The 17,406-nt window shown below is 32.5% G+C and overlaps 1 protein-coding gene across 4 annotated transcripts in view; it reads right to left on the bottom strand.

Annotated features, from left to right (window-relative positions):
* The window catches only part of LOC143225823 (cAMP-dependent protein kinase catalytic subunit 3-like), a 61,253-nt gene that overhangs the window by 4,814 nt on the left and 39,033 nt on the right, over positions 1-17,406 (bottom strand). For 2 of the 4 annotated variants that reach the window (XM_076455889.1, XM_076455898.1), the window contains exons 2-7: positions 10,462-10,630; positions 8,056-8,319; positions 3,801-3,920; positions 2,715-2,810; positions 1,985-2,042; positions 643-720 (exon numbers count right to left, since the gene is read on the bottom strand). In XM_076455889.1, the coding sequence (XP_076312004.1) occupies positions 643-720; positions 1,985-2,042; positions 2,715-2,810; positions 3,801-3,920; positions 8,056-8,319; positions 10,462-10,630 (785 nt within the window). The remainder of the gene's footprint in view (positions 1-642; positions 721-1,984; positions 2,043-2,714; positions 2,811-3,800; positions 3,921-8,055; positions 8,320-10,461; positions 10,631-17,406) is intronic. The other 2 variants (XM_076455915.1, XM_076455905.1) reach the window with 1 other exon arrangement.

Below are 17,406 nucleotides of genomic sequence, written 5' to 3' on the forward strand. Positions count from 1 at the left end.
AAGCCTTTAGACTTTACTGCTGAGCTACCATAGATTAGATTTAACAGCCATCACCTTAAAGACTGTTAAATGTAGATAAATGACGCTTTGTACAAGTTACGTAGTTCATGATTAGATATTAATGAGTTAAAATTAAATAATGCACTTTAATGTAAGATATATTACTTAGCTAATATCATAAAAGGTAATGAGCTCCAAGTGTGTAATTAGCGGGCTTTATAACTACTTAAAAAGTGTTAACATTTTTGATGATACAATAAACAAAGAAAGAATTACCAGTAAATGTTGTTGATGTATCCAGGACTTTAAAGTTCATAAAAAAACGTTGCTAATTTAGCTATACACAGTAGACTGTAGAAATGATATCATGGACAAAATTAGATATGTTTTTACTACACACCGATAAGACATCTCATAGTAAAATGGATAAAGATTTACAACTTGTAGTAATTACGATTTATAATAGGGGTCTATAACTGAAAGACAATATTCCAATACTAAATACAAATTATAAAACAAAATTCGTATTTATATCATGACGTACCTGTATAGTTATATTGAGAAATTTAGTTCAATAATATTTTTGGAACCTATTTACAGAATAAATTAGAAAATAAGTTCAAAATTTTTAAATATTTCTACCTTTAGTCGTTTGTTTATCACATCTTCCCAGATGATTCCCTTAAACCATCTGTGTCTTGTAACGTCTTCAGTTCCATTCTGCGAAAAGTTCGTAAAGGTGAGAAAGGTCAAAAACCACTATAAATTAATTAATTAATTTTTTTTCATAAGCCTCTTTACTGGTCAGTAACTAACGTGTAAATATTAACAAACAATTAATGTCTGCAAGATGGAATTTCCTTAGCTTGTAGTATATACGAATAATATTTAATAAATATATTTCCAAGGGACAAGGAAATTAATATTAAAATTATGATGAAAAACGAGCGGTGAATTTTTCAATGAAGTGATTTTAAGAATTAGTTTCTTTGATGCCTTGCATTAACCTAGTTTTGATGGTATCTTACATTGGCGTAGTTTTCTTATATTGCCTTTAATGTTTTGAAATGAAACATGAAGTAAAGAATATCAAACCAATAATGACAACTAAAAAGCTTAAAGGAAACTTTGTAATAAAATCCAATCATACCACCAGTTTCTGAAATATATTACCATAGTCAAATAAATGTTTATTTCTTTAGAATTAAGCATATGGCTACACAATGGGCTGCAAGTGCTTTGCCCACCACGGGTATCGAAACCGGTTTCTAGCGGTGTGAGTCCGGAGGGATGCTGCTGTGCCATTGGGAGGGGTTAAATAAATATAAACAAGAAAAATGAAACAAAATTAAAAACTTGTTTAAAGCAAAGAAAAGGTATGGAGGTTTTGTCTTTTAACTCCCTCTCACTAATTTCCTGAAGATAAATAACCGTAAAAATTATGCATTGATAATGCATAAAGGTAATGCATTGTTTTTATTAATTTTAAAATAGTAAGCAGTGACAATAAATACTTAGGAACATAGATATTAAAATTAAAAACAAACAAGTAAACTCAGCAAAGTGTTGATGAAAATTATCCATGAGATTATTATTTCTTCATACAAATAGTTAAGAAAAGTTTGCATGAAAAGATTAGTTTTAGTAACAAATATATGTCTTAGTTTGAAATGTTACTGCAAAAGATAACTACCTATCTACTACAATATGAAAAGCCTTACAAATAACATGAACAAAACTTTCCTGTAAATATGGTACAATTAACTTTAAATGTTTTACCTGAATTTACTTTTAAAATTTTTAGGTGGTGATCATTTCTATTTATTTTTGTGTTTTTCAATTAATTATAAAATATTTCTACACTTTAAAATTGCACATACTTTATGTGGAAAACCTTGTTACACTACTGATTACCATCATTTTAAACCTTACTATAAATTTGTTTTTGATTTAACATATCAAATGCGATACCTAAATGTCTCACCTTCATATAACCTAATCTCTTTGTTCGATCCTGAACCAAGAACTTCTTAATTAAATCCCTATAACAGGAGAGATTAATATATATCGGAAAATTGCTCTATGGTAAAAGAATGAATGTCATACAAAAACGTATGTAATTAAAAATTCCTTACATTTTCTGCTACGACAGGCGTGGATGTTCGTATTTTTCGTATAATTAACAGTTATGAAGTACACTATAGATAAATACGCAAAAAATTGTAAATATAAATTAAGTAAATAAAGAATATAAACAAATCTCTAAAATACTTCTAAGGTATCCAAATAATATTCATTTTAAATCACAAAACATACAAAACCCATCTTCACTTCTAAATTCGCAAGTAAAGGAAAACAGATTGTCATAACTGTGACGAATAGTATGTAAAGCCTAACAAACAGCGTCATAATTAAAGTAAAACAACTTCTAGCTGCAGAAGTATTCGGTCGAACATGGCCAGGTGGTTAAGGCACTCGACTCGTAATCAGAAGATCGTGGGTTTGAATCCCTATTACACCAAATATACTCGCTCTTTCAGCCCTATTCGTTGGCAAATGAATAGCCCAACAGTTGGGGGTGGGTGGTGATGACTAGCTGCCTTTTCTCTAATCTTACACTGCTAAATTAGGGACGATTAGCGCACTTAGCCTTGGTGTAAGTTTACGCGAAATTCATAAACAAACAAACAAAGAGAAATGAAATATTTCCTTACTTCGCAACTGGATCAATATGTCGCGGCCATTCAATCTTGCCAGCCAAGATCTTCTCATATATAGCAAATGGATTCTCATCAAAGAAAGGTGGATATCTATATAGAAAAGACAGATATTTAATTCCTATTTTGATAGGTTTTCTTCAATAAGCGAATTTCATATTTTTAAATATCGTCAAAAACAAAGTTCCCTAAACTTCAGCCCAAACAATAAACAAGTGTTATTGAGTTCATGTTATTGTGTTTGCTTATCTTCATTGATTGAAATTGAAATTAGTTTTGGAAAAAAAAATCAAAATTAACATTGAATGTTAGTAGAATATAGATAAATATTTATTCTTGATCAGACTTCTCTCACTGAATCAAACCTACGGTTGTACTATAAAATGGTTATTTTGCTTCCTGCAGATACGTTTACTATAAGCTTTAATTTATTTGAAAATGTACACAGATGACTAATTTGATACTATAAAATTTTAAGTTTCATTAATACTCTGTGGGGACCCGCTATGGCCAGGTGGGTTAAGGCGTCAGACTCGTAATCTCAGAGTCGCGGGTTCGAATCCCGGTCGCACCGAACATGCTCGTCTATTCGTTGGTAAAAGAGTAGCCCAAGAATTGGCGGTAGGTGGTAATGACTAGCTACTTTCCTTCTAGTCTTACACTGCAAAATTAGGGACGGCTAGAGCAGATAGCGTTTGAGTAGCTTTGCGCGAAATTCACAACAAAATACTGTGTTGAATTTATAGAGTAGTTTACAGTTTATATACTTTGTAATTATTCTTTGTAAATATTCATTTCTATAAAAAACAACCCTTTAAAATCACTACACAGCATTACTTGCCACAGGAAACTGTGTTATAAAAGGTGTAAGAAGACCTGCAAGGGATTAAAGTCACACTCAATATGGAATAATGTGTAGATTGTGTAGTACCATACGTCCGTTCTAGGTGGCGCCAGTATTTCTAGATGCTATCTTATGAATACAGATGTGAGATGCATACACATGTATGTTCGAATCATTCCATTAAGATGATTAAATTGACAAAGATAAACAGTAAAAAATAGCAGACTTTGTGGTCTCACCCTGCTAGCATTTCATATACAAGAATTCCTAAAGCCCACCAATCTACAGCTTTGTTGTGTCCTTTACTCTGGATAATTTCAGGTGCTAAATATTCAGGTGTTCCACACAATGTCCATGTTCTGAAAAGAATAAAACAAAATTAATGTTTAGTTTTGTTTGTTACTAATGTGTCTAATATAACACTTTAATATGTTATTCGTGTTTTGTTATATGAACAAAACGTTTTACCTAAAAATATAAACAACTGAACAGTCTAATGATCATGAAAAATTACCACAACGTTGCTGATAACATAAAGTTCCTTGTGTAAAAATTCTTAACGTTCTGTTATTTATGAATCGAATAATGAATCTTTCATGTATAAACTACAATACTGATAGAAAACGGTATTGAGGTTGTAAAAATACGTCATATGATTAGTGTACAGGATTTAATATTATAAATTTATTTTAATATCTATGTTTGTTTCAATTTAACATATATTTAAGAATGCATGCAACTTATATTGTTAGATGTGTATTGCAAAAGTCCGCCTATTTTGTATATTTGTAGAAGATTCTCGAGAGCAAGAACCAACAATATATGTTTTACAATGTTGCCAACTGAACTTTCGAGGACCTCGCCTTAAAGCTTATAAAAAGGAAGCAACGGAACGCGGACAGATAGTTTATTATTGTTGGCTTGCTACAGTTGGTACAATATATACTTCGGAAGCTATAATTGTAATTAACGCTTATTAATCGGGAAAGTGCAAATACTTCACCAGAAACGATCATAGATTTCAAACATTACAAACTGATTAACTTCAGTGAATTAACCTCAGACATTAATATTTTTACAAGGACAATACGTATCTTCATTTGTGAAAAAAACCTACGTGTGAGTAGGGAGAGTTAGCTTACCCGCTATGCGAGCTATACCAATGCTAACATATAATTCGTTTGTTAATAACAGTCGATAAAATATTTAGTTCCATACAAGATAGAAGCCTCAGTAATGTTGGTTAGTTTCTTATATAAATAATCATTTGTAAAAATCGTTATTATAAATTGTATTGTTGTTGGTATATTCCGTGTATTAATCTTGTTGTTAAATATCATTTCACACATATCGACATTGAATTAACATCTGAATTAAAATTTCCGATTACTTGAAATCGTAATATCTAACGTAGGTAACATAATAAATCGAATATTCGTTCGAGATAAATTATAATATATAACAATTAACAATAAATAGTGTAAGATGTTTCTTTTCATATATATATGATATATATATCACATATAAATTTATATTTTATCATTCAACTAATAAATATTCCAAAATTATTAGACATTATGAGTGAAAACAGTTGTGCAAGAAAAAAATAGTGTCACTCTCAAAAGAGAAGTGGGTTTAATGTAACACTGAGTTCTTGTTACTTTCAGATTGTGTTTTAAAACCATAGAAATTATTAGTAATAATTACAAGAAAGGCAATAAAGCAACTAAAAGCTACTAAATTATGAAAGATTATGGAATAAATTATATTTCTATAATAACAGAAAAAACTATAATTAGAATAAGTTTTTAATTAGAAAAAGGAAAGTACGTTGGATACATTGTAACTAATTATAATTATTATTTAATAATTTTTAACATACTTAACTGAAACAAGGAGTATGTTATGTATTTGTACTTTTGAAAAATGTATGTACTTAATTTAATTTGTTTACCTTTGATTGAAAAACGGTATTTGAATGTTTTCGTTATAGGTTTTCTATAAAATTATAACCTGAAGAGTGATCATTGAAATCACGAAACCAAAGGTGAAATTTATTTATATTTTAGTTGTTTATATACATCTGTATATACATATATAAAATAGGCTTATACATATATACACACAATGCACACACACACAAATATATAGTTTGTGAGGTATAAATCTGTTTCTCATATACACACACACACATGCACATATGTATATACACATATGTGTGTGTGTGTATACATATGGATGATTACATGCGCAAGTTTATGTATGTATGGCTTTCAACTTCATAATCTCAATTAACTAAACACGAAGCTGGATATTTAAGTATAAACACATTATTTTGGAAACTGAACAGATGTTTCTGTCTCTAACTTACACTTATGAAATATTTTCACTGTTCTTATGTCTCACATATACGAGGTGTGATCAAAAAGTTCTAAGACTTCACTTTTATTCCTAAGAATAATGTATATACATCAGTATTATATACTATCCTTCAAAGTAATCTTCCACAGTTGATACACTTGTTCCAACTTTCTTGCCATTATCGCAAGCAATGCTGGAAGTCTTCAACTGTTATGCGACTAACTTCTGTTTTCACATTATTACTGATGGTTGGAATGTCATCAAATCTCTTTCATTTCAACTTAATTTTGATTTTTAGGATCATGAAAAAATCACAGGACAAGATCGGGAGAATACGGGGTGTGTGGTATCACAGGAATGTATTTTTCTGCAAAACATTCTTACACAGATACAACAGTGTGTGTAGGCGCGTTGTGATGGTGAAGAAACCAATGACCATTCTCCCACAGCTCACTGCGGTTTCTTCTAACTTTCTCTAACGTTCGAGCGAATTAAGACCCCTTTATAAAAGACCTAGTTAACTGCCTTTCACTTTAGCGACAGTTTCATCACTGGAAAATGTCGACGGTCGCCCAGAACACGTGGTCATCTTTGCCCGATTTCCGGCCATCTTGGATGCGTTTTATCCACTGATGAACGACAGCCTCACTTTATCAGTCATCACCAAAAGCAGTTCTTAACATTTCGAGGATTTCTGTTTCTCCTTTACTATTTTTCACACAAAACTTGATGCAAACACATTGCTCTTCTTTTCTGTCCACTCTTATTACGACAGGGGCAAAAGATACGTCTGTCTTTAAACACGTTTTTTGCAACACGGGTATAAGGTGTGGAGATAAGGGCTTGTTCGTGGGGTAGGTCACTATTTTTATTTTGTACACACCTCAGTGAAGCCCATTACCTCTCTAGTGGCACCTGTAACAGAAGAAGTCTTAGAATTTTTTGATCAGGCCTCGTATTCTGAAGCTTTTGTAGCCGTATCAGAAGCAATTCATTATTAAATAATATTTTTCGCCTGATCTGACAACACTTGCAAATTTTTTAAATTTTCCAGTTACATGTTGTAGGAATGAAATTGAAAGTAGAAAAGAGAAAATTTACTTTAACTCATTCACTTGAGAATCATGAATGTTTTTGATTTCATTCAGTTATTTTAAATTTTCCTCAGCAGCTAATAACACATTAATCTTAGGGAGATCATTTTTGCTGAAATCTGGAATACTGCTTAATTACAAGTGGTTAAACAATAAAACAAAACCGTATTTCAAAGTGTGGTGTCCCCATTTGTCAGTTGCGTAATTGGTATATATATATATATATATATTAATATAATATATGTATATTAATAATTTAATGTTCCCAATATTTTTAGTATAGTTTTTTGTTTGTTTTTGAATTTCGCTTAAAGCTACAGGGGGCTATTTGCGCTAGTCATTCCCAATTTAGCAGTGTAAGACGAGAGGGAAGGCGCCTAGCCATCACCACCCACCACCAACTCTTGGGCTACTTTTTACAAACGAATGGTGGGATAGATCGTAACATTATAACGCACATTATATACGTTTTTGTTCTAAAAGGAATTATACTTGGTGACTGTATCACAACTTTATAATGCTGGGGGTCTGTAAGAAAAACACACCTTTACTTTCTGAAGAGAAATATATCATTCGTTTAATATTATATCGAAATATTGTTACTTTCAAATTGTGTTTGCGTTTCATTAGTTTGGAAGAGTCAGTAATACGAGAAACATATCACTTGATCAGATAAATCCGCTATGTAGAAATATATCTCTCAATAAGATAACCTCCTACAATACATTTTACATAATAGTCAGATAAAACTGCAACAGGGGAATTTACCTCTCGATAAGAAAAGTCTGTTCTGAAAAAATCAACAACAGAAAAAACTACTTGTCAATAAGAGAAATCTGCTACAGGGAAATTTACCTTCGGTAAGAAAAGCCTACTTAAACAAAATTTACTTGTCAATCAGATAAATATGCTACAGGAGAACTTGCCTGTCGATAAGATTAGCTCGTTACCAAAAAAAAAGTCTCACTTGTTAATCTGATAAATCTGCTACAAAGACATTTATCCCTGGATATAATAAGCCCACAAGAACAGAAATTACCTGTCGTTGAGAATTTTGGCGAATCCAAAATCGGTTAACTTCAGATGGCCTTCCTTGTCTAATAGAAGGTTTTCAGGCTTAAGATCTCGATAGACGATCTGTTGTTTGTGCAGATACTCCAAAGCTACAACTACTTCAGCAGCATAGAAGCTTGCAGTGGCGCTACTGAAACGGCCAGTGTTTCTAAGGTAAGTAAACAACTCGCCACCACACACGTATTCGAATAACATATATAGTGAGTTGTCGTCGTGCGTAGTCCAAGCCCTTCAAGAACAACAGAACGTCTTTAGCAACAATATTAATTACCAACAGTATAATTAAATGTTAATATTGAAAGTAAAAAAGAATGCTTCCATTATTTTACATTTCCAAAATGTTTTTTATTACTTTCTCGTGACGATTTTCCTCATGTGACAAAAAGTTAGTGTCTCCTATGAACGTGTGTATCAATACTTGATATTATGATTAGTTTGTTACTTCATCACTTCGTACGTGTTATATCATTTAGTGTTCAGCTGTTATAATTATTGGAGGCTAATTCCTGTTCCATCTTGTACTTAAGTTGTTTAAAGAAACACTATATTTCTTTAAACTAAACTTTAAGGGGTAATGTGCGTGTGTGCGTGTGTGTTTTTTATAGCAGAGCCATATAAAGCTATCTGCTGAGCCCACCGAGGGGATTCGAACCCCTGACTTTAGCTGTAGTAAGGGGTAATGATAACATTGGTTGCACTAGTGATATATATATATTTTAATTACTACTAGCTATTATGACTATGCATTTCCCCAAAACACATATAGTCAACTTAGGTTTAAATTGACGTTAATAATAAAGTAGTTGTTGAATTATCTCGAACTGTAACAAAAAAGAAGAAAGATGAACAGGTTGATGGGTTGGTCACTTTCTAGTTTCGTATCTTAACGATCGTTTCTTGTCTTGTTTTTGGGCTTGTTAGGGAGAGAGACAAATGGAACTGAGTGGCAACAATATTTTAAAGTAAAATATTGTTAAAAATTTTAAACTAATAATGAAATCAAGAAATTCAAAAGGAACTAATAATATCTTATGAGAACGATACGTGGTAATATTTATCTATTAAGAATGATATAAATATTAATTTCAGTTTCACAAAAAAAGCAAAAGTAGTAAGAATCTAAGAGTAATATACAGTTTATTAAAATAAAAACACATTAAGTTAATAGAAAAACTAATGATATCAACTGTAAGCTTTTTGCTATTTGAAATATTATTTATCTGAGAATAAATTAGGTGATTTGATTCAATTCTACAATGTTGCGTCACCCGCTAGTGAGGTACCTAGTTAACAAATTTAAAAGTTTTAATACATTTTCAAAAATGTCAGATATACATCATTATTACTATAGCATGATCGTACTATATAAATATACCACCGTTGTGTAAATTATATATTTACGAAACACTGACTAAATTCACTGCACATATTAAGACTAAAAAAATAAAATAAAACCAATACATCAAATAATAGCTGAAGAACATTGGAAATTAAAACTTTCTAAAGCAATCAAGAAAATATTTAGAAAAACCTGTTTATATCAGGATGAAAAATAATATTCCAAATAAAATAAGGTGAATCTTAGTAATAAAATATAAATATAAAACCAGTATTTAAGAAATATGTAACTTATAGAGAGGAAACAGAAAGTCTGTATAGAAGTTTGAAAAATATGTATTAAAGTATCAAAACATGTTAAAATGAGTTTAAATTACATGGAACGTAATGAGGAAATATATAATTAATTTGTCCATTGTTTAATAATTATTTATTTATTATCTATACTCGTGTGATATTGTGGATCTTCTCTATTCAATATGAAATTATATATTTTTTTATTATTATATAATTTTCGTATTTTTATATGGAGAGTTCTCAACTTATTTTTTGAATAAATCGAACGAATTGAAAAATTGAAAACAATATGTTTTTAGACTGATGGTAACCGCTAGGAGTTCAGCCACACCATAAATTTCAAACCCTCCTGTCTACTTAATGATAAGTGTGAATAATATGTTATGAAAAAGCATTAGCTTGATACATTGCTATTGAATCTTAACATAATATTAAAAAATAAATATTTAAACAAACGGTATAACTTACAGAACATTATATATCAGTTAACATGCATTATTTTGATATATTTGTGTGTTTTCTTATAGCAAAGTCACATCGGCTATCTGCTGAGTCAATCGAGAGAAATCGAACCGCTGACTTTAACGTTGTAAATCCGCAGGCTTAGCGAAGTACTTTGATATGCTACAAATAATTTTATAAATCATGAAAAATAGCCAACTTTTTATTTGTTTGTAATTTATTTATAAGGAATGACAAAATAAAAACAACAACAAACACACACGTGGATACTTACAAGTCGATAATAAAAGGAGATTTAATTTGCTGGAGAATAGCTTTTTCGTTCTTTACGTGTTCCACTTGCTTCAGTTTGATTACATCAGCCATTTCTAATATCTTTAAGGCATAGTAGCTGGAAGTCACTTTATCTCTGCAAAGACATACTCGTGCGAATGTCCCTATACCTAGAGATAGAAACAAAAACATTGTTATCTTAAATCCTGCCCTTTCAACTGAAGAATAAATAGTAAATCGAAAAAGTATCGTATGAAATACATACATGTATCAATGTATTGCCTAGGATGGACTAACAAACTAAAATGAACAATACAGGAATACATGTATTATACGCTAAATAACACATGAATCTTCTGGTTTAAAACGTTTCAGTGATATTCACTGAGTTCCATACATATAATGAATGATAAACATATTAAAGCTGAGAAGAATGTTTTAAGAATGTACTTGTATATATTCATAACGTTTTGTTAAACAAACTAACGAAGTTTTGTCATCACAATATCGTGTAAAAACTCTACAAATCACTGACAGGGGGACCTTGTTAGTTTAGGTAGTATTACAGGTTGTAAAACAAAGTATTGGCAATTGCTTCTTTCTCCACGTTTCTCTTACTTTATTTATTGCGAACCGAAATCCTAGGTGTGTAAAAAATAGCATTTGAGATATATATTTTTTGTTTCTCATAAGCCACTGCCCAGTAATATTTTAATTCAGCACCACAACTCGTTACTTGGGATGAACAATGAGATAGAACTGTTCCTATGGAATGCGATTGATATAGCAGTTCAATACTTCAGAAGTTACTGTTTGAACGTCGTCTTCAGGCTTATTGGTCTTTTAACGATTCGCCGACAGTATTTGTGTTCTTATAGAAAGCCACATCCCACTATCTGCTGTGTCCACCGAGGGAATCAAACCCCTAATTTTAGAGTTCGAAGTCCTAAAACTTACCGCTGTCCCACTGGGGGACAATTCACCGACTTTCGACGTTCAACAATAACTTTTAAATTATTCCATATTTTTATTTATTACAAAGTAGTTAAACCAGACAACTTGCACCAGCACATAGAAGATTAACAACAATTTACAAGATAAAACGCATTAATATGATGTTTTCTATTGAAAAATTTACCTTATTTATTATGATTTAACATGTTTCGCATTTTTAGTCATTGCTACTCTAAGAATATGATATATGGAAAAAAATAACATAAAAATCCTGTCAAGTATTAATTTTACTCATAAAATAAAGGTATTTTAGAATATAAAACAGAACGAACAGATTTTCATAACATTTTAACAAGCAATTTTCAGTTAGTGAAGCAATACGTATTTGATTAATGCACTAATTATGTAGGTTTTGGAGAAACTGTAAAATATTCATATTGTACTTTTGTATATGTTTTATATCTTTATATGCTATTTTTCTTCATATACTAACAGCTTGTAGATGAATATTACAGTAATGAATTAAAACAATATACTGAATATTATGATGTTAGTCATGTTGTAAATCCAACACAGGCCCAGCATGGCCAGGTGGGTTAAGGCATGTGACTCGTAATCTGAGGGTCGCGGGTTCGCATCCCCGTCGCGCTAAACATGCTCGCCCTTTTAGCCGGGGGGCGTTCCATGTGACGGTCAATCCCACTATTCGTTGGTAAAAGAGTAGCCCAAGAGTTGGCGGTGGGTGGTGATAACTAGCTGTCTTCCCTCTAGTCTTACACTGCTAAATTAGGGACGGCTAGCGCAGATAGCTCTCGAGTAGTTTTGCGCGAAATTCAAAAACAAACAAACAATAAGTCCAACAAAGAGATTTTATTGTGATTTTTTAAGATCATTTTTAAAGCCCTAACTTTTATTTCAGTAATTCTAGAGATACGTATTGAAGGAACTGAAATCTTTCCGTTGAAAACAGTATATAGGTTAAAAAAAAGGAACACATTTCAGAGCACTTTGTAAAATTTGACGAACACATCTATCTTCCAGCAAGTCCAGGAAAAACCTGTGTGCGACATATTCAGTACACCAGTTGTAGAAATGTACTTGCTATAACTTAAATTTTTATTCATTACAACTCATGGTAAAATATATTATAACAAAGCATTGAACATTAGTTGGCTCGTAAATAAACTGATAATACTATTTTAACGAATGTTTTAAATTTTTTGACGCTTCTAAATTTATTTTTGTTTGTTTTTAGAACAAAGCCACATTACACTACTTGATGTGTCAACTGCGACATTACTACTGTTCCATTGGGGAACCTAGACGTATTTATTTCCCTTCTTATTTCATCTTTAAAAAAAGCATATTTAGCTGTATATATTTTGTAATATTTAGGCTTAGAGGCACCGCGGAGCCTCGAGAGTTGAGAGTATTGCAGACCTATTTTCAACAAAAACAACTCAATGCTTGCAATTCCTATTTAAAATTATACAACGATAACATACTAACAACACAATATTATGACAAATGGACTCCTCTTGTGTCAGTTAAAGCTGCATTCAGATTATTCAAATGATAATTTATGAGACTCACCTGCATATGTGTGAACACGTTTTGTATTTGATATATTATTAGTTCTGTTCATAAAAAATGACTAATATTCTCTTACAGTGAAAATGATCCATTATTTACGTGTGTGTGTGTTAACAGTCATCACTAAGATTCGGCAGGTTCTATTACTGTTAAATATGGTGTAATAACTGGGAACTGTCTAACGGTATATACTGGGTATTTTTTTTTGGGGGGGGGCGTGTCCGAAAAGGGTGATTAAAGAAATCCCTGAAACAGAGTACGTTTTCTTTGTTTTCTGCATGTTTCTGGCATTGCATTTAAAGTTACAAGTGTTTAATCAACTTAATGAGTCGATTATAACTTTCCATAAAGCAAGGAATACACTTAGCATCTAATTAAAACATCAGGGATTTATAACGAAAGAAAAGAAGAACAGGAACATTATCTTTCTTGTCCTTTATAAAAACTTATGGGTACTTTCAGCTAGTGCTCTTAAAATATATTCGAATATCGCTGTTTCACCTACATACACTTTCAGATACACTCCACTAGGCTTGACTTAGATAAACGTCACATTACGTTCTAATATTGAAAGCCATGTAGGGATGATCTACGCATAGATGTATCATCACTATATCTATTTCTACATTCTTTTTGACACTGCTATCCCTACATCATTTTACATTTACGGAATGTTTTTAATACTTGTTTTGTGACATTTTCTCGCTGACTGTAAGTCAGTATACTCTGTGAATGTGTGTAATAAAATTTAATGTTAACGCCTTCACTTCATACTTAATACAAGGATTGGCTTCCTAAAGACACCGGCTGTATAGCGTATAAAACACTGAGTATTCTACATGTCACAGAAATCTAATGCTCATCTATCACAGGCTGGTAATTCCTGGTTTATCTTGTACATAGGCTTTCTATAAGAACGCCATAGTTCTGTAAAAAAACAATCTAATCACGAGGGGTAACGATAATATAATTCACACCAGAATATTGATTTTTTTAAATTTTAAATTACTAGTTGTTACTGAGACTAAGCAATGACATCGTGTACTGCCGCAAAACACATAGAATTGATTTATATTTAAATTGAGTTAGTAATAAAGTAGTTGTTATCTCGAACTGAAACAACAAGAAGAAAAACATATTTTTTTCTCATTGAATATTAAACATATTAGTCATATCAATTCATAAATGTACGTGATATTTGTTAAGGATATTTCAACAGGCAATTAGTAACAAATTGTGTCTCGGCCGTTTTGAGCTATTTGTAATCATAGTAAGTATCACTCTCCCTTTGATATAATTAACATTATTGTGAGGAGATATGACAAGCATAAATCATGAAAATTCATATTTACCAATAGTTTTGGAAATAAATGTTTTAAAATTCTAAAAACAAATCGATTATATCATAGGATGTTAGATGCAAGTATTATACGTTTAACTTCAGTAATATCTTAAGATTTTAAATTACGCTTTTCTCTCATAAACATTCAGGCCTGGACCACTCAACTCACAATTTGTGGGTCTTATGTTCGGTCCCGTCACAAAACATGCTTACTCTCCTAGCTGGTGGCGTCATTATGTCACAGTCAATCTCACTATTCGTTGGTAAAGAGTATCCCAAGATTTAGCGGTGGGTGGTATTAGTCGCCCTCTCTATACTTTATCACTTCAAAATTAGGGATGACTAGCGCAGACAGCTCTCGATTAGCTTACTGCGAAATTGAAATAAATAAATCGAGATTTTCAGGAACAAAATATAAAAATAAAATACGACAAAAGAAACGGAGTTCGAACTCGGTTAGAAATACAAATTCTTACATAAGTAAGTTAAGCAAAGCTGTTATTGTCTTGACAAAGTTGCTGTTATATCTTGCTGATATATTATTATAACACAGGTGTACGTGAGAAGTGAATATCTGTTTTCTTCACGTTCTTTTTTAATTTAGCGTGAGCAATAGCCATTGTTTTCAAAATTATACCTTCTAGCTCACGTAGACATTCAGAGAGTTATTTTCATCAAGGACGACGCGCTAAAACTTGAATGCAGGAGAGGACAAAGTTCATTGATGACGGGTAATGTAAAAATATATTTAATTATATACTTTCTCAAACGATTTAAAAATACTGTGTTTGAAACACAAATAACTCTCTTCAAATAATCCCAATCTGTCATTTAACTACTAGGTAGCTATAATATAATAAACGTCTTCACCTAGAGCAGATTAATAGTATTTTCCACTTTCGTGTAATAATCCCTTATACAAACCAACCACTCAGTGGCACAATGGTATGTTTACAGATTTGTATAGCTAAAAACCGGGTTTCGATACCTGTGGTAGACAGATCACCGCTGGCCTATTGTATAGCTTTGAGCTTAATAACAAAGGACAGTAAAACCATCGATTTATACAGGGTGTTCAGAAAGTCACTGTGTACTTATATATTTATTAATAAACATGTTTCAATATAGAATACAGGAGGTAAATATGAATGACAATTATAAACAATGTTGAAAGTAACCACCGTTGTCATCAATACAGGTCTGGATCCTTCTTATTTTGTTTCTAAACACCGCTATCAGTTGCTGGCTTGAAATAGATTGAATAAAATATCATTACCAAACTGCACAGAGACTTTCCAAACACCCTGTACATCACAAAATAAACACTGAAACAAACACTTTTATTAATTAATTATTGTTTATAATATCTAGACAAAATTAATTTATAAAATTCAGCCTTGTATAAATAACGTTAGGTGACAGAATAATATGTTAGATTATACAGTGTAGTATAATCAGACTATCCAAACCTTCTTGGCAGTGTGAAACTTATTTATTTCCATAGGCCCAGCGAGCAGGTGGTTAGGAGCGCTCGACTCGTAATGTTAGGGTTTTGAGTTCGGGTGACCGTCACACCTGACATGTTCTCCCTTTCAGTCATGGGAGCGTTATATTGTGGCGGACAATCCCACTATTCGTTGGTAAAAGAGTAGCCCAAGAGGCGGCTGTGGGTGGTGATGACTAGCTGCTTTCTCTCTAGTATTACACTGCTAAACTGAGGACGGTTAGAGCAAACAGCCCTTGTGTAGCTTTGCGAGAAATTCCGAAAGAAACAATATTTCCTCACTCGCACATTGGCTACTAAATAATTATTTCATTTTAGACAACTTGGACTTTAATACAAGTGTAGCTACTTAATCTTTAAAATACTACTTTTAATAAAACAAAAACATCAGATTTATTTTTTAAATGCTTGCTTTTCCAGTGCTTTGAATTCAACCAAGCGCGAGTACACGGCTGGAGTAACTGTGGCTCTCTTAAGTTCCAGGATTATGGCACGCAGTCTCGGGCAGGCGATGCAGATAAATCCCAGGTAGTGCGGCTTCATTCCTTAGCTGGATGTAGGGATAATATATTTTTGCTTCATTCTATCATGAGGAAGGTCAAGTGACGTGGAACACTGGCTTTGGCCTACCTAGATCTGTCAAGAGCTTATGATACTGTTGGTCACAAACATCCCTTAGCCAGCCTTGAAAGACACGCTATTCATTCACATTTCATTCGGATTGTCGAAGATTCGTATTAAGGGAGTACGATAACCTTTCCAATGGGAACGTAGAATACCAACCCAATCAACCAGCCCAAAGGTGTCAAGGGAGTTGACCCAGTGTGTCCTATACTTGTTATTATTGCTTTGGACCCTCTTCTGCATAAGATAGAGGAGTAAGACCGAGGTATATCGCTGGGTAAGGAACTGGATCCAGTCTCCACTCTGGCATATGCCGATGACATGGCAGTGTTGGCCAAAGATCATGCTAGCCTCCAGGCGATGTTGGAACTAGTTGACAAATACTGTTCATGGAACGGCTACAACCTTAACATCCCAAAGAGTGCCGGAATGTTGATTAGGGGTTCGAAGAAGAACTTCACTGTAAATGACTGCCAAGCGTGGTCAGTCGACGGTAAAACACTCCCTATGATCGGACCTAAGCAGACGTAGAGATATCTTGGAGCTAACGTTTGTCCATGGGCTGAGGTTAGCAGTGAACCTGTAAAACCCGTTTAGGAGGAGTGGATAAGCCAGATTACTAATACTCCCCTCAAACCACATCGAAATATTATATAAATTTGCTGTCCCCTGGCTTTTGTACCAACTTGAACTTGGCAAATTGAATTTCACAGAGCTTAAAGAATTGGACAGCCTAATTAAAAGGGCAGTCAAAACTTAGTATCACTTGTCGGCCTATATGGCCTATGGTTTGCTTTACTCATGTCATCGCAACGGGGGTCTAGCAACTATAAAATTGGAGTTTTTTGTTCTAACTTTAAAGACCCAAGACGTATTTGAGACTCATTCACTCTTCCGACAAAGTAACATCTTATTTGGCAGAAAACAAT

The sequence above is a fragment of the Tachypleus tridentatus genome, chromosome 1, assembly GCF_004210375.1.
Source record: "Tachypleus tridentatus isolate NWPU-2018 chromosome 1, ASM421037v1, whole genome shotgun sequence".
NCBI lineage: Eukaryota > Metazoa > Arthropoda > Merostomata > Xiphosura > Limulidae > Tachypleus > Tachypleus tridentatus.